This window comes from Suillus bovinus (genome assembly GCF_016758785.1).
Source record: "Suillus bovinus strain UH-Sbo-P2 chromosome Unknown EDB93scaffold_21, whole genome shotgun sequence".
Taxonomy (NCBI): domain Eukaryota; kingdom Fungi; phylum Basidiomycota; class Agaricomycetes; order Boletales; family Suillaceae; genus Suillus; species Suillus bovinus.
In genome coordinates this window covers 193952-211932 of record NW_024542077.1, presented here as the reverse complement: position 1 = coordinate 211932, position 17981 = coordinate 193952, and the positions used below count along the sequence as shown (strand labels likewise).

Sequence of the window (17981 nt, the reverse complement as noted above, 5' to 3'; positions counted from 1 at the left end):
AGCCACTTCTATCTCACTATCAGAGTCCTCATAGACAAATGAAGCATTAGCTTCTTTCCACGAATCTTTTCCCCTCCGAGTTTTTGAAGGGATATATGCATATTTATAAGCCCCCCGTTTTCTCTTTGATGGGCGAGTTCCAGATGAAGATGGCTGGACTCTGACCCTGTTTCTATTCCTTGGTGTGATTTGTGAGCTCATGAAATCGAGAGTCTGTCAAAGGGGACAAAACAACAAGAACATTGGCATTATCCGGGCAGTCCATCACCACCACCACTGCCCACACACCCCAAAACAGTCATGTTCCTAACCTAACTATCTTTGTAATTTATTGGCTCTCCGACCCGCGGGTTTGGGTTTCCTCCCTACCAACTCTAAAAAGTTCCTCTGCAAAGGAAAACTTGGCCTTGGCACTTTAACTCTATCATGCACAGCATCCTTCATAAAATGGGCAACCACAATTCTTTCTCCATTAATCCAAGGACCCACAGAGTGCTCCAGTACCCTACCAGCGATGTAGACCATTGCACCAGGGGAATAGTCTAGCTCTGCATGGACATCGGCCAAAGAAAGAGTTGCATGATGGTTCCGACCTAAACTGACTAGAAGATCAAAAAGCGAAGGAGAACCACCAGGATCTCTGTGGCTGAAGGTTGTTCGGTTGGCAATGATTTCCAACCCTGAAAAGATAGAAGACCAAGAATCCACCGGAACCGAATTATTTTTCCGCCGCCAAACCTCCTTGACAACCTTGGAAAATGCAGAGGTGCCTGATTCAAAAAGTTCTGGTGCCACTGCTGCAGTAATGGAGTTCCATAGAAGTTCTGATGTTGTTGAAGCTTCTAGCCATTTTTGGACCTCCTTTGAGTGGTAAGACTCCGACGTTACGAGAGGATCTATCAAACGCTAATCACTGCGTGAGAACTGGGAAAATTCATCACTGAAAATACAATACCTCTTGTCTTTGCATGAAATATGCAGGTGACACAGTAATCCTACCAGCCCCAAATTTACCCCCTCCCTCTGGCACCACAAAGCCATCATCTCTCCAACTCTTTTTTTGATCCGAAATGGGCGGCAGGGTATCAAGAAGAGAATTTCGTAAGCCTGAGGTGGCATTGTTAACGTACTCCTAATTAATCAATCAGTCCCTGAGGGAAAATCCCATCCAGACACATACCAGGCGGGCAGGTGACAAAATATTGGGCAGGTAAACCATCAAAATTCTGCCATGCCTGTCTACAATGGTGGCTGGAGTTGAAATTTTGCTGAGCACTGCCTCAGGGAAGTACTTCTTTAGCCTTTCTGGCTCTGAGGTTGCTGACCCATCCCGATTCGGTGGTGACAACTTGACCCTGTCAGCATATTGATCCACATCCCAATCAACATTGACTATACTTCTGCTTAAGAATTCATCACAGTTAGAAATATTTGGGGACACTCACTGGGATTGACCATTGCATGGGCAATAGTTAGTGCGGCCCGATCAATTTCATATTCCAAAATTGGTGTATTGGTAAATGTAGTGTGATCTGGCGTTGCCAAGCAAATCTGGAGGTGCACTGATATTCTCATTCTAAAAGATTAATCAATTAGAATTCAGCTAAAATTGATGATCCACCATAGATACCTAGCTTTATGCAACAGCTCAGTTACCACTTGCCCATCTTTCAGGACACCCATTTCAGATGAATTCCCAAGTATCTTGCTGATCCTGCTACTCAGAGCTTCCCTTACTTCAGATGCCTGGCTCTTCAGGTTCTCTTCCATGGTGGATGTAAAAAAGAAAATGAACCAAAGTTCTCACGGACTTCAAACTTAGCTGTGATGTAATTAATAAGTCTATAAATAAACATGATTAGGCTAATCATCGCTAATTAAGGCATATTTGACAAGATGTTCGTGTTCGCATTGCCGGCTGTTTGGTGATGGCGACTGATAGGGTGCATCAGTGGTCATTGTGGCGTTTGTTCTGTCGCCACTTATACACTCATTTTCGCCTGTCTCAATGACACTGCTAACATATACACTTTCATCGCTGTTGGTCACCATCGGTAGCAGCGCCTTTATTTACCAGGACTATCTATACCCTACTACAGTATGTATGATAGCTATGATAGTAGTACAATGTTTACATTCAGGGGTATCTCCAGATTCCCAAAACACGAGCCCATGCCAGTACCACCACCATCGAAACACAAGATGATTGCCAGCTGTTTAGTTGTGGCGACTGATAGGGTGCATTGTGGTCATTGTGGCGTTTGTTCTGTCGCCACTTATACACTCATTTTCACCCGTCTTGATGACACCGCTAACATATACACTTTCATCACTGTTGGTCACCATCGGTAGCGGTGCCTTTATTTACCAGGACTATCTATACCCTACAGTATCATTACTTGGCCCAGTGTCATTCTGGGACCATGCTTCACTTACTGCATTATATGACTATGGATGTTGTTTGAAAAAAAAAAGAAGTGGTTGTATGATAGCTATGATAGTAGTACAATGTTTACATTCAGGGGTATCTTCAGATTCCCTGGTAAATGATAAATCCGCAAATCACATCCTGTTTACATCAGCTGAAGACGTCCATATCTCCCTATGATCGTGTAGAAGGAGAGTGTAGTGTCAACATATAGCAGCAAAATATAATACAATAAACTCACATTGTTGTTGTTGTCTTAGTCAATAAGCATCACCTCCTCCTCATCGATGTCCATATCCTATGATAGTGTAGAAAGTGTCAATATGTAGCAGCAAGATATAATATAATAAACTCACATTGTTTGAACCGTCTTGGTCAATAAGCATCACATCCTCCTCATCAAGGCTGTCGACATCCATATCCTATGATAGTGTAGAAAGTGTCAATATATAGCAGCAAAATATAATATAATAAACTCACATTGTTTGAACCGTCTTGGTCAATGAGGATCACCTCTTCGTCATTGAGGCTGAGGTCGTCCATCACTCCCTATGTAGTGTGAAGGAAGGAACAAAATGTAAATATAAATGAATACAAGATATATGCTACTCACCATTTTAGTGATTTGGGATTCATGTTCGTCAATAAGCATCGCATCTTCGTTCTGGAGGTTGACGAAGTCCATGACTTGCTATGGTGGTGTTGGTGGAGTGAATGAAGGTGAAAGTCAAGATTTAAGCTAATTAACTACTCACTGTTTTAGATTCGTCAATAAGCATCTCATCTTCGTTCTGGGTAATGATGCTGTAGGGTATAGATAGTCCTGGTAAATAACAACATATGGATGATAATGCAGTAAGTGAAGCATAGGGGCAATGCGAATGCGAACATCTTGTGTTTCAATGGTGGTGGTACTGGCACAGGCTCGTGTTTTGGAATACCGGGCGAAAAACACAACAATGACCATGATGCACCCTATCAATCGCCATAGACAGATATAATCTCTAGACATTATTACCCTTTAAGGTGCACTCTCACGATCACGTGACATTTATTTTTGGCAAAAGATTAACAATCACATGACATCAAAATACCCATAAAGGGCAATACATTTGCGCTACACATCTAATCTAAAGTGTACAAGGTTGGCAAAAATAAACAAAGACAAAAAACTAATGTAAGTGATGCAAGACAAGGATGGAGGGGCCCTCTCCATCCAAGCCTTGCACCCTAGAGTACAAAAATATAGGTAAAATGCGCAGTAATAACTAATAATCTAATGTAGTGGAAGTCAGTATGATATTGAATATTAAACCAGCGCTTACCAGTTTGAAAAATCACCAAGCAATGGTGAAATCAAAGAATGATATAGAAAGCTAGAGAAAGAAATGCGGTTAGTGTTAGAGTATGATTGAAATAAGAAAAACTCGCTCAACCAGACAGGCGCAAGCAAGAAACTGTTATAGAAAGCTAGAGAAAAAAATGTGGTTAGTGCTGGGGTATACTTGAAGAAGAAGAAAAAAGGGGGCTTAACAAGGCAGGTGGAAAATCTGAAAGAGAGGTCAATAGGCGCAAAACCTGGACAAAAGTAAAGGCGCCAGTCCCTAGAGACATGGTTGGCCAAGAGCATATCCCTCTGATCCCAAAGTCCAAGGCGCCAGTCCCTGGGGACATGGTTGGCCAAGAGCATATCCCTCAGATCCCAAAGCAAAGGCGCCAGTCCCTGAAGACATGGTTGGCCAAGAGCATATCCCTCAGATCCCAAAGTTAAAGGCGCCAGTCCCTGGGGACATGGTTGGCCAAGAAGAACTAAAACAAAGTCAATCAAGAATCAACAGAAATGACTGACCTTAAGGCGCGCTAGCGCCAGTCCCTGGGAACATGGTTGGCCAGGAAGAACTAAAAAAACAAGGGTTAGAGGCACCAGTCCCTGGAGACATGGTTGGCCAAGAACAACTAAAACAAAGTCAATAAAGAATCAAGAGAAAGGACTGACCTTTAGGCGCGCTATCAAAAGCTTGATAGCGCGCCAGCTGTCAAATTAAAAAAAAACCAAGTCAGGACTACAAATCATATGACTGAAAATTACTTACTGAGAGCGTCAAAAAGTTAATGTAACACTGCCTTTGAACACTTGCAGCTGCAGTCTGCAAGTGGCCAAAGGACAGGTACAAAAAGATAAGGAAGAAAGGTGTGATAAATATGATTATGGGACGAAGTGGAAACATGGTTGAAGTTGAGAAAGACGAACTGTGGGAACAAGATTGATGGTTGAAGTATTGTTTGTTGATTTGCTGATGTTTGTACCAAATGTTCCTGTGCTCAATTCCACTGGTTGTCGGACTTGGCCGGTGGAAGTCACGTGCATGTTTGGTTGGTTTTTCGACTTGTTTCTTTTGTCAAAGTCTTTTCTCTCTCTGTCCACGTGTCTCTTTTCTCAACGCGTCTCTTTTCTGACGCGTCTCTTTTCTCAACGCGTCTCTTTTCTGATGCGTCTCTTTTCTCAACACGTCTCTTTTCTCAACACGTCTCTTTTACTGACTTGTCTCTTTTGTCAGCGTGTCTCTTTTGTTGACGCGTCTCTTTAGTCATGTGAGTGAACATGTCTCTTTGGTTCACGCGTCTCTTTTGCTGACGCGTCTCTGTTCCTGACACATCTCTTTTCCTGATGTGTCTCTTTACTTTAGTCATGTGAGTATATCTTTCTGTGGCTTGTGGTATACTGACTTGATACTGACTGTTTCAGCTTCTCTTTTGTCAACGCACCTTTTGCCAACACGTGCCTTTTGCCAACGCAACGTGCGCCTTTTGTCAACGCGCCTTTTGCCAACACGCACCTTTTGCCAACGCAACGCGCGCCTTTTGTCAACGTGTCTCTTCTGCTTCTGCATCTTTTTGCTCAGGTGAGTTTTCTTATTCTATTTTTGTGTAGCAAGTGCAACTACGCTAATACCAACTACAATCTCAGCTTTCAATGGCCCGCACCAAGAACACCGCCAAAAAATCCAACGGTGGCTCAGTGCCACGCGTCCTCCTCAAGCTCTCAAGCACCCAGATTTCTGGAGGAGTAGATAGGCAGAGAAGGGAGGCTTTGACTGCCTCCAAGGTCAAACCTGTGGGAGGTGGGGATTTTGAAAAGAGAGATGCTCACCATAAGGTGCGTCTATTTTTTTCTTTCTGTCTTGTATTTACTCACTTACTTTATCTTTGTCTCTTATGAAGGCTTTGACCGCTGCCAAGGCTGGGGACTTGGAAAAGAGAAGTAGTCACAATGAGGTGCAGTCCATTTCTCACTACTCTAGTTGCTAATTTGCTTTATCTTTCTTGCTTTTAGTATTGCATACTCTGCAGGGATGGTGCAGACGGCTACAAAGAGAACACTCTCTTCATGTGCGCTCTGTGTCCCAGAGTAGTGTGCAGACTCTGCCTGCAGCTGCCGCCTGACATAGAGACCAAAGTCATGCAAGAGGACGTCTCTTTCCAGTGCGTTTGCTGCCATATCAAGATGGAACCAGGCAGCGCCTACTTCGTGAGTTTTTTTAAAAAATTTATTTGTTTGTTCACGCCTCATTGATAACAGGGTTTCTATAACACCAACCTCCTTCCTGTCCTGGACAGGTTCTTACCCATCAATGGTGCACTCGAGGTGTCTGACCGAGCCGAAATATCCTCAGCCCCAGTCCTTTTTATTCACCTTGTCGTTGTCGACTTCGCTGTGGCTGGTAGCCCTTTTGAGTTTGCTCACGCCTTTCTCAAACCTTACTACGCTGGCGACTGGCATCGAGTATCTCGAGGTCTACTATGACATTGGCACCTGATGCCAAGCTTGGCCCCTACCGCAGCAAAATCAAGCAGTTAATCAAAGGTTTGAAGAACTCGTTTGTCTGGGAGCGAGTTGTCATTGGCGTGTCTACTCACACCTGATGACGATTTTGGAGACCCTTTTACTGGGTATGGCGACGAGGGTCCAAAGGTCTATGTCAGTACTTCGATTAACAGATGTGAGTTTTTTTATATATAGTCGGCCTAATAGTAACTCTTTTTACAGTTCTTGGAAATAATTCTCGAACCCTGGCAAAGTATCATCGACGGCGCCCAGGAATCTTACCTCTGGATGCTATGTTGTGGCTCCCTTGTCACCAACTTGGACTCATTCCATGGCTTGCAAGAGGCTGTTGTCCGGTAAGTTTTTTTCGCCTTCATTTGACACGCCTCACATATCTAATGTTCCTACAGACACAACTTAACTGGTACCATCACATTCAATGCGACTCGGTTTCAACTGTCTTTCGCCTCGCACTTGCTCATTGCGTTCACCGAGAAGGTTCTCATTGGACGGTGCCCACTTCGTTTAGCATTCAAGGATATGCTCGCACAAGCCTGTGACCTTGGTCACCACTCTGACATTTATCTGCTGACTGTCAAGGAGGGCGCCCTCACTTGCTCTAGGTTTGCATGGGCCAACACAGAGTTCCGTCCTTGGGGCCACCGCCTGCCTATCCAATGCAGTGGGTGTGGTTGGGCTAACTCTTGGAGGTCCGCCTATGTCAAAGGCAGCAAGGACAAGGCTTACATTTTTGAGTGCAAAAATGTCTCTTGCAATGTAAGTCTTACATTCTCTCAGCCACCAGGGTCCACAGTACTGTATTCTGGTAGGAAGAATGGTAGTACTTGGTTGGATATTCCATTGGAGACACAGTTAGCTTGATTTACATGTTTTTCTGCAATTTCCGTCTTACTTTGTACTTTGCTCATGTTATCATTGTTCTGAGTTTGAGTAATCATCTGTTTGGTGTCTGAATCTTGAAATTTGGTATATAATCTAATGTCATTAAATTTGTGAGTCGGTCAGATGTATACTTAGATGATTTTGTACTGGTGATTTGAATCATGTGATTAGCATGTGACCGTGTTTTAATCATGTGACATGGTTTGTTGATCTGTTGTCAAGTGAGTTGGGACTGGTTACACGTTCTGCAAACTTATACCGGCCTGCATTCTCAAGATTTTTGCATACAATGGCTGACTGGACACATGTATTCAAGGCTGTTTTGGATGAGCACGAGATTTCCTATGTTTCAGCTAAAGGAAACCCTGCTGAGAGGGCACAAATCCTCAAAAACATCAAAGATACTATACTTGAAAGCAACGAGGCTAAGGATCCTTCAACTATGCTTCCAGGCAATAACATTCGGAAGGTGAGCTTCCAGTCTCTTTGTCTATATTAATCTAATTTTATAGGCTATCCGTACATATTACTTGTGTTTTCTGGAGGACAATGAGGACCGCGATCTTGAGCAAAAAATCATTGAGGGAGCTCATAAACTCACATCTGGTGCAGGCATCATCACTGTAGATATGGTCAAAGACCGTCAGGATGATAAGCCTCTGATGCTGCAGCATTCAAGACTGAATTCTCGACTTTTGATGTCACTCAGAAATTGTTCAAAGAAGAAATTGGGGAGTATGACAAGAAGCACCGTGACACCTCTGACCTAAGGTCCATGGGGACAAGGACAAAGCTGGTCCGGTCCTGGTACAATGCCCTGTCACCAGGTGTCCATGAGGAGCTCAGACTTGTGGCAGAAAAGTGGAACCAGGAAGGTGCTCATTCCGACACCAAGGACAGGTATTTTTTTAACACTACATTGTTATATTTAGGAAAAACTCATGTGTATCTACAGATACCGCAGCCGACACCAGAAGAAAATCATGGAGGACTTCATAAAGATGGCAGGAAGAACTATGGGTTTACATATTGTGATGCTTGTAGCTCATGATCGAGGGGAGGGCAAAATGCCTGGAACAACCATGTCAGTGTTATGTTTTCCTATTGACATCACTATTAATAATTGATTGGTTTAGCTGGGAATCCTGGCCCAGGACGGTGAAGAAAACTTTTACTCTGGCTTCCAAAGAAAACAAGAAATGGGCTGGAGAGTCACAAGACTGACTTGCTGACTGGCTGAATGAAGCCGAGTACAGTAAGTCTTGGATACTGTAATATATTTAATTGTTAATGATCTAGCGACAGACATAGACCCTGAGGACCAATCTGATGAGGAAGATGAGAAGTTGCCCGATTTAACCATGGATGTAGACGATGAGGGCTATCCTTGCCTACCAACAGGCTTTGAATCTCTCATGCTCAAAAACCAGCAGAAGGTTGTATGAAAGGTATTTCAAAAGGCTTATGGTGATTCATTTCTATTTTCGAAGTACTGTATTTTTCTGACGGCTTACATTCAACAGCAGTCATCTCAAACAACCCTCGGGCTGCAGTCCCCTGGGGTCATATTACCCAAGATCCAGACCATTACCTTGACATGGACTGTATCCCTCAGAATGTCGTCATCAAGGATCCTTCTCACCTGCAGAAGGAAGCTATCAGTATGATTTTTTCACTTTGGAAATATCGTGCTAACCATAATGAACCAATTGTACGGTTTGTTGGGTATAAGGAAGGCGACTTCTATGATTCACTGGCTAAGAAGGAGGATGTAAGTAAAAAATCAAGGAAGAAGGGAAAATATGTTCGAGGTATCATCGGATGAGGACGAGGTACTGAAGAAGACCCCCCAAGCCAATCTTGCTTCTGACGAAGAGGAAGACTTGGAACGTCACACCCCATCTCTTTCTAATTCCTGCCCAAAATTCCATATGGGTGGTGACACAGTCAGTTATCTTCAATCCCTCTCTAACCTCCCATCATACCAGTCATCTGTTGGCCACAGTTCAAAAACTTTCCAACACAGTATGTATAATTCACTACTTTTGTGATACAGCATTAAATTTACTCTTTTTAAAAGCAAACTCCAGATCCTAAGGGCAAGGCTAGAAAGCAACATCTGCCTGTCTGGGCATCTTGGACGTGGTCTGAGCCCTATCTACCTCAAAATATGCACAATAATATTCAGGCGTCCATTGTGGCTTTGGAGGAACTAGGCAACTATATCATCACATCCCGTGGTTGGGGTATGATTGTTGTCCTGGGCCTTGGACTCCTCCTTCGTGAGTGTCGCTGCGCTCAGGAGTATGAGGCAGATGAGGCTGGAGATGATGTGCCTCAATATTTGGGCGACTCCATCCTTGGCATAGAGGTAGGGGACAAGGTTGAAGAGGCAATTACCAGAATCCAGGTGAAGGTGGACGCAATGCTTCCAGATGGTAATGAGAAGCAGATGACAGTGGGGGAAGAAGTTCATATGAGGCGTCTGGAGAACAAAAGGCAGGTGAAAGAGAGAAGGGAGGTGGAGCAGGCAAGGGTGGCAGAGGAAAAGAGGGTGGCTGAGGAGGCTCGGGTTGTTGAGGAGGCTCATGTTGCTCAGGAGAAGAAGGCTGCTGAGGAGAAGAGGGTTGCTGAGGAGAAGAGGGTTGCTGAGGCATCTCGGATCACTGAGGAGAGGGCTGCCACATCAAAGAAGGCAAGCAGTACTAACACTGGGGGAAAAGGGAAGGGTAAACGCCCAGCAACAGATGTGGATGATTCAGTCATGAAAAAGGTGAAGACATCTGCTCCTCCTAATCCTCCTCGTCGCTCTGCCAGAGACAAAGTAGCTTCAAAGAAGTATAAGAACTGAGACATTATCATTAGCACAATACCTTAGAATTCCCTTCTTGCAGTTTGTTGTCATATACACCTCGATTTTCATGTATATTTTGAGTAACATTAATGTTAGCAGAGTATACACAGAGGAAATGACCAACCCACTGATACCTTATTGGCCTATTGGCCAGCCAGTCTGTACAGCATGTAGGCCATGGTCGGCCGCCCTACTGATATTATATTGGCCCAGTGGGCCAGCTACCCTATGCTGTATGCAGGGCAGGGGTGGCCGGCACTGAACACTGTTTGGCCCATTGGGCCAGCCAGTCTGTACAATATGTAGAACATGGCCGGCCAGGCCTACTGATAACATATTGGCCCATTGGGCCAGCCAGTCTGTGCAATATGTAGAACATGGCCGGCCGGGCCACTGATAACATATTGGCCCATTGGGCCAGCCAGTCTGTGCAGTATGTAGACTATGGCCGGCTGGCCTCTGAATAACATATTGGCCCATTAAGCCAGCCTTCCTAGTCACCATGTAAGGAGTGTAGGTAGACTGTATTTTTATTTTTTATTCAGTCACCATTTATATTATCCCATATGAGATACATCTTTGGTTACATGAGTGAGGTTGGCTAGACTTACTCCTGTATGGAATCTCATTTTATATTAGAGAATTTAGGACAGCCTGCATAAATATTCAGGGTGCAAGGTTGGCCAGATCTACAGTTATCAATTGGTCCATGAGACACTATCACTCCAGGATACAAAATGCATCTCACACATCTACAATTCACTTTATGGCCTCAATGATACCTCTGAACTGCTATTTGGCAACTGATAATGATTTTGCTAATGAGTCACATGTCTCATGGAGTGATAATGAGCAAAAAAAAGGTCGCTTCACTGTTTGAGTGTTGTCCATGAACAGTTTTATATTTTTCTCTGAAACTTCAGATATGCAATTTTGACATATACTACTTGCTGGGAAAAATACAACCAAGTTTGTATAAAGTGTTGTAAAAGCACAGTACTTCATTTTTCAATTTCACGTCTCAAGTACTGATTGATAACTGTACTTTGATATGCTGGTTTCACCTATATAAGTAGCATAGAAATATCATTCTCTATATGAGGCATGAACCTGCAGGGGTCCTACATCATCAGCGAAATATATCTTTTCTACTTATGGGGGGGTTCTGCATGACCAGCCTATACAGACAGTGCAGAGATATCATGTTCTGTCTTAGGCATCGGCCTGCAAGGTTCTGCATGGCAGGCCTATACAGGCAGTGCAGAGATATCATAGGCATCGGCCTGCAATGTTCTGCATGGCTGGCCTATACAGGCAGTGCAGAGATATCATAGGCATCGGCCTGCAAGGTTCTGCATGGCTGGCCTATACAGGCAGTGCAGAGATATCATAGGCATTGGCCTGCAAGGTTCTGCATGGCCGGCCTACACAGGCAGTGCGGACACCGGCCGGTGTCCTGTAAACCTGGTTTTGCAGGCCAATGTACACGTCCTATCAACAGGTTATGCAGTACTATAAGACTGAAAGGTGTGGTTTGATGTGCGCCCTTGTAACTGCTATACTGGGACAAACATCGAGGCCAAGTTCATCAACCTCTTTTCTATAAATCTGAGGCACACAGTGTCTCCAGGGGTCAAAAGAAATGATCTTGTGTGGGTCTGACCATGCAGGCTGTGGAGGAATAGGCACAGGCAGCTCTGTCATAGAATAATCTGGTTTATGAGTGGGGTCAAGAGTTCCCATGGCTATAGCAAGGGCACAATAAATCGAATATGAAACCAGAGTGGGCACCAATAGTGTTGCGTTGCTTGACTGAGGAAGGTAAATGTGAACAGATCACAGGTCCTCTTCATGGAAGGGTTTGATTCCATGTTGGGCAGGATGAGCTATAGAGGTCGAGATTAGTTGAAGTTAACAACAGAAGTGTGTGAAAGGTAGTGTCGACAACTCTAGAAAGACTTACTGGTCAAAAGCACTCTCCCTGGGTACAGAGCCTTCTCTCGCTCTTTATCCACATATTACAGTGACATATTTCCGTATTATACGGATCACCCGACCTACATAATATCCTGTATAAGACGGGCCAGCAGACTATGGGCCGATGTTATGTATATCCCTGATGTTGACGGATGGGCCAGGAGGGATATTATTTCCGATGGAGACGGGTGGGCCCATCTATACTGATATTATATATATCCTCAAAGATGTCGGGTGGGCTGATGTAATGGTTTATTGTATAGATGGGTGGGCCGACGTACAGGAAGTATTTTGTACACGGGTGGGCTGAGGGAGCGGTGGAATATGTATTATATAGATGGGTGGGCTGATGTAAGGGTTTATTGTATAGACGGATGGGCCAAGGGAGTGGTGGAATATTCATTATATAGACAGGTGGGCCAAGGTAGTGAGATATCTGTCTGACATTCACAGATTACCGAGTCCCAGATGCCCAAAAACCGAATCCCATTGTGCAACATCCATTCCAGACACCCGAACACCCCAAGCTTGAGACTAGAAACTGGAAACTTGTGAAAATGTGTGAAATTTCTATTTCCTGACACCAAACACATGAACACCTGAACACCCAAAGCCTGAAGCTTGAAAGTCCATTTATCAAATTACTGAGTGCCGAGTGCTGATAAGCCCGAAGCCTGAGACCCAAAATCCGAAGCCCAGAACCCAAAAACATGTGTGCAAAATGTCCATTTTTCATTCATTGCACAAATCACCGAGTGTCAAGTGACAAAACCCGAAACTCGAGACCCAGTACACAAATCACCAAGTACCAAGTGCTGAGGGCCGAACCCCAAAGTCCAAAACCTGAAAACATGTATATAACATATCCATTTTTCAGCCATTGCACAAATCACCGAGTGTCGAGTGCCAAAACCCAAAACTTGAAACCCGGTATGCAACATGCCCATTTTTCATTTACATTAAACAAATCATTGAATGCCCAGTGCCGAGGCCTGAAGCCCGATGTCCGAAGCCCAAAACCCGAAAATATGTATACAACATATCCATATTTCCCTCACTGCACCAATCACCAAGTGTCGAGTACCAAAACCCAAAACTCGACACCCGGTACACAAATCACCAAGTGCCGAGGCCCAATGTCCGAAGCCCAAAACCCAAAACCCGAAGTCTGAAACCCGAAAATATGTATACAACATATCTGTCATATCCCGCGTTCCGGACCCGGACGTATCACACACATCGTTTCCGGATATCCGGATCCAGCCAACTTCTATCTATGTCCGGATCCGACCCGCGTCTAACTTCCATGCCTAATCCCTTTGTATGTTCCTATTTCAGTTAGACTATATTATTTTCCGTTGTAGTGATGGTCACGGCGTTGGGCTCAAAACCACGTATTTCCATACTCACGTCAACACCCGAAACATATGCACACATGTCCGACGCACTTTCGCACATGTCCGAGCCACTCCATATCGGATCTGGCGCATCGGACCTTCGGACATCGCATCGGCCGATCGCACTTTGCGCACACTTGTCCATCCCGTGTCCTGTCCATCTGAACTAGCCTCACTAGGTGCGTAGTCATTCCCGTGCATGTTTTCTGACATTCGGACCACATTAGTACATGTCCGCAGCACCTCGTGTCTTATTACATAGGACATCAGACCCGAAATATATTGCTACTATCTTTGCCTGTAGTTTTCCGAATTTCTACGTACTTACTTAAATACTCTGTAGTGACGCGTAGCAATCATGATCCAGTAGTTAGGAGCTGTTTCCCAACTCTGCGGATCACCCAGAATATTCTTGTAGTTCTTAGTTGCATTGCGAAATATTACCATTCATTCACCATCATACTCCGTCACTCGTTATACTCGCGCATACCGCTCACAATTCGACACTCATTATAAAGTTTCCGACCCATTATTGTGAAGTCCGAAAGTCTGAAATCTTGGACATCGCACTTTGGCTTCGGACATTGGATAAGTACCTTCGGACATCATCGGATTACCTTTGGACATTGTTTTGCACCATCGGACATTTTGTTATTTGCATTACTGACACATTTTACTACTAATACCAATTAGCGATCCCTTTAGGATCGAACGCACTTGCTCTGCAAGTATAGCAGCATAGGTCGTGCTAAGATCTACCTAAATATTTGTTGTCTAGGTAGTATGATTTCTTCTGAGCCCAGCGGAGATCAGCTTTCTACAATGAGTTATCATCCACTAATACGCATCCTCTCCTCTATATAAACTCGCTACCATGTATCTTACTCCTTAACTTGAATCTACTTGGTTCTTGACCTTCTACTCCTAACAAGAGTGATTCCTTCAGCCTAGCCAGCTGTCTATATTCTACTTTCTTATCTGCACATCGCAGATAAGTCATTAGTCTCGATATTTACTCATCAACTTTGTCGATGAGCAAAGCCCCTGTTAACTAGCCAGACTTCTGCCCTTCTATTAATGCAGATCTTACGATTAACCTTCGGGTGTCATAAGCCTTGGCAGATACACTTATTGTCAAGCCCCGCTTGACATAAGCTACCTGATTTGGACATAGGCATTAAATCTTACTTGCCGAAGCCTCGCCAAGTAAGACCCCTAACCTTGGGCTAGCCCAAGGACGTCCTCGACTGTTGACAACACACGCTCTGTTTGAGTGTCGCCAACAGATACTATCCAAGTCGTAACAGGCTAACACAAATGATTGGTTTGTCCGATCGAGGAGGGATGGTGTGTCCACCGAGTTCGCCACATCATTCATCGTGTTTGGGAATTTGGATGATTGCAACTTAGATGTGGGGACTTGGTCTTTTCTGGAGGTGTGAGCTGTGTAAGGCTTGTTTTCTGGTCTTCTTGATATAATTATTAGATGAAGGTTGGAGCTCAGAGGAGGGTGATGATATACTTACTACTATGAGGCTTCATTGGAGAACCCTGGGCCAGTTGGCACCCTTTGGCCAGTCACGGTCACAGTCAACAGCCAGTCGTTGGGGGAAAAGTGATTTAGTCTAAACTTGGCATTTCCTTATGTAGGTGGCCTGAGTTGCGTAAATCAACCAATTGAAGGTCCGAGGACTGAAACCACTCCAAAGGAAGACTGTACTATCATGATCACATATTAATCCTCAAGGAAATCTGACACAAGTCTCCCAAATCTCTGTATTTTCTACATCCCAGGCCATTTCCAGTCTTCTGTTCACTTCTTCCAAGAACTCGCAGCCTTTGTCTTTGTCTTGCCCCAACACTAAGGCAGGTGGAGGCAAGGCTTTAAATTGTACTGGCGATGGGATTGGTGTTAATTGCGCAGATAGCATCTCATATCGTATTTGGGGAGGTTGTGCTAGTGGTGAGGGAGTAAGGTAGGGCTACTACAAAATCGACCAACCTCACGTGACAAATGTATTGAAAGTGTGACAGAATTGCAAAACTGATGAAGGCTCTAGAATAACATGAAGGAGAGAAAATCGGAAACCTGTGGATGATGGAGCACACTATATAGTACAGTTCACAGGGACCCAATTCATTAAAAAGTGCATGTAGTGTGACTTATGGACATTAGAAGGGATTGTAGTGTTTATCAAAGTAAGATTACCAAGAACTGGCGCTGCCATCTCATCAGCTGTCACACCATGTCATGGTTGGTTGGTTTTGTAGTAGCCCTACCTTAGTTGGAAGACAAGGAATGTGGGGTGGGGCTTGATAGTAAAGAAAGGTGCTCCCATCACCAGAGGTGCTACTATCCATTGATGCATGGTTATAGTGCTGAAGTCAATGGTGCACTGCCCTCGAGGTTCTGGCTGCTTGCCAGGTGTCAACATGTATGAAGGTAAGCTCTCTGTTGCTCCGACGTTGACTTTGACTTTGACTCGGTGCTGTGATTCAGGTTGTGATGGTTCAGGACGGTGCTTCCAAAAAGGGCATGAGACACACCTGTGGGCATAACCAAGACTATACTGTGGATAGTACTGCTGCACATTTTGAGGTGTGCAGCAGTACAGAAAGAATGGCAATGTGTATTACCAAGGTCACAGTTCCAACACATCGACTCGGAAGGTGGCCTGTATTTAAGCTTCAACACCTGTGGTACAGATTACATACTATCATCATGAGTTGTGCATGAACCTTGACCGAGCACCCCAAGTTTTCGGCCTCGAGCCTGGTGGCGCATTCAAGTAGTAAGTCAACCCTCGAGGCATGCTATGGCAGTCTTCCAAATCCAGATGAAAGTTTGAATGATTAGTATGTACTGAATAGGCTGTCATGGTAAGCTGACTCAGAAGTGTGGAGCAGTCGAGATCCTAGAAGGTCTGATGGTAACACCTGCCAAAATTGATGGATTAGCCATGATCATAATGTTCCAGGGTTCGAGTCAAGGCCTGCACCATGATGATTGAGCCCCTTCAGTGACAAATTCCGTATTATACGGGCCAGCAGACTATGGGCCGATGTGATGTATATCCCTGATGTTGACGGATGGGCCGGGGAAAATATTATTTCCAATGGAGACAGGTGGGCCCATCTATGCCAATGTTATATATATGCTCAATGATGTCGGATGGGCCGGGATGAATATTTTTAATGATGGAGATGGGTGGGCCCATCCGGGGAATATGTACAGTAGGATGGACATGTATATTATAGACAGCTAGGCTGAAGGGAGATGAGAGGCAATCATTATTATATAGATGGGTGGGCTGATGTAAAGGTACATTGTATAGCCAGGTGGGCCGACATACAGGAATAATTTTGTAGATGGGTGGGCCGAGAAAGCGGTGGAATATTTATTATATAGACGGGTGGGCCGAGGTCATTGTGAATTGTACAGACGGGTGGGCCGAGTGAGCGGTAAAACATTTATTATATCAATGGGTGGGCTGAGAGTGCAGGAAATTATTTATGATATAGACTGGTGGGCCGAGGTAGGGAGATATTGTATAGACGTATAGGCCAAGGTATTGGTTTACTATATAGATATATAAAGCACTTGTCTGACATGCACGGATTGCCGAGTCCCAATGCCCGAAAATTGAATCCCATGGTACAACATCCATTTTTCAATGAGAAATCACTGTCTCAAATTCCGGACGCCTGATGACCGGAAGCTCCAGACTGGACACTAGATACTCACAGGAATGTGTGAAATATTGATGTCCTGAGACATATCACTGAGTGCCAAGAGCCAAACTGCAAAACTGAAAGTGTTACCACTGACTGATTGAATCACCTAGTGCCGAGTGCCTAAGCCTGAAACACAAGCCACGAAACCCAAGGCTGGAAGCGATACACAATATGGAATTTCTTACAAAATTCACCACGTGCCGATCCTAAAACCCTGGAATTCATCATTGACTTATTGATTCACTGAGTGCCGAGACCCGAGTGCCAAGTGCCAAGTGCCAAGTGCCAAGTGCCAAGTGCCGAGGCCTGACACCTGCAACTTGAAACAAGTGGAAGACTAAATGTTGCAAAATTGTTGACATGAAAGTGTAACTTCCAGAACACTGAAATCCAAAACTCAATGGTTGAATCACTGAGTACCAAGTACCGAGTACCAAGTGCCGAGTGCTGAGTGCCGAGTGCTGAGTGCTGATGCCCGAAACCTGAGGCTCAAAACACAACACTGGACACAATACACCATATGGTATTTCTTACAAATTTCACAGAGGTCCCATCGCAAAATCATGAAACTTATCAGTGACTTATCAATTCACTGAGTGCCGAGACCCGAGGCCCAAATGCCGAGTGCCAAGTGCCAAAGCTCGAAGCCTGGGGCTCACAACAGACCACTGGACACAATACACCATATGGTATTTCTTACAAATTTCACGAAGGTCCCATCGCAAAACCACGAAACTTATCAGTGACTTATCGATTCACCGAGTGCCGAGACCCGAGACCCGAATGCCAAGTGCCGAGGCTCGAAGTCCGAAACACAAAATGAGTGGAAACACACATTTCGCAAAATTGTTCACATGGAAA

At 44.5% G+C, this 17981-nt stretch overlaps 4 protein-coding genes across 4 annotated transcripts; 2 read left to right on the top strand and 2 right to left on the bottom strand.

Annotated features, from left to right (window-relative positions):
- Positions 1-315: 315 nt before the first annotated feature.
- EDB93DRAFT_1083653 (uncharacterized protein) lies at positions 316-699 on the bottom strand (the record flags this gene model as incomplete). The annotated part of the gene is made up of 1 exon (XM_041445774.1): positions 316-699. A coding segment is annotated over one exon (384 nt), but the record flags the coding sequence as incomplete, so codon positions are not given.
- A 1985-nt stretch (positions 700-2684) lies between these two features.
- On the bottom strand, positions 2685-4796 carry EDB93DRAFT_1103277 (uncharacterized protein; the record flags this gene model as incomplete). Its single annotated transcript, XM_041447290.1, has 13 exons — positions 2685-2726; positions 2785-2850; positions 2909-2977; positions 3042-3119; positions 3184-3232; positions 3318-3403; positions 3622-3658; positions 3754-3804; positions 3934-4211; positions 4278-4384; positions 4425-4461; positions 4522-4575; positions 4680-4796. 13 exons carry the CDS (start codon positions 4794-4796, stop codon positions 2685-2687), a joined length of 1071 nt encoding a protein of 356 aa, XP_041308580.1.
- A 300-nt stretch (positions 4797-5096) lies between these two features.
- On the top strand, positions 5097-10008 carry EDB93DRAFT_1249547 (uncharacterized protein; the record flags this gene model as incomplete). The annotated part of the gene is made up of 18 exons (XM_041452878.1): positions 5097-5119; positions 5175-5331; positions 5397-5585; positions 5651-5704; positions 5763-5957; positions 6009-6212; positions 6477-6610; positions 6665-7031; positions 7474-7626; positions 7670-7780; positions 7837-8057; positions 8113-8177; positions 8404-8412; positions 8463-8596; positions 8681-8719; positions 8773-8928; positions 8984-9182; positions 9248-10008. 18 exons carry the CDS (start codon positions 5097-5099, stop codon positions 10006-10008), a joined length of 3171 nt encoding a protein of 1056 aa, XP_041308579.1.
- Positions 10009-14702: 4694 nt separating this feature from the next.
- EDB93DRAFT_1103274 (uncharacterized protein) lies at positions 14703-16396 on the top strand (the record flags this gene model as incomplete). The annotated part of the gene is made up of 9 exons (XM_041447289.1): positions 14703-14732; positions 14796-14823; positions 14872-15000; positions 15036-15068; positions 15133-15361; positions 15771-15828; positions 15886-15984; positions 16144-16177; positions 16257-16396. 9 exons carry the CDS (start codon positions 14703-14705, stop codon positions 16394-16396), a joined length of 780 nt encoding a protein of 259 aa, XP_041308578.1.
- Positions 16397-17981: the final 1585 nt, after the last annotated feature.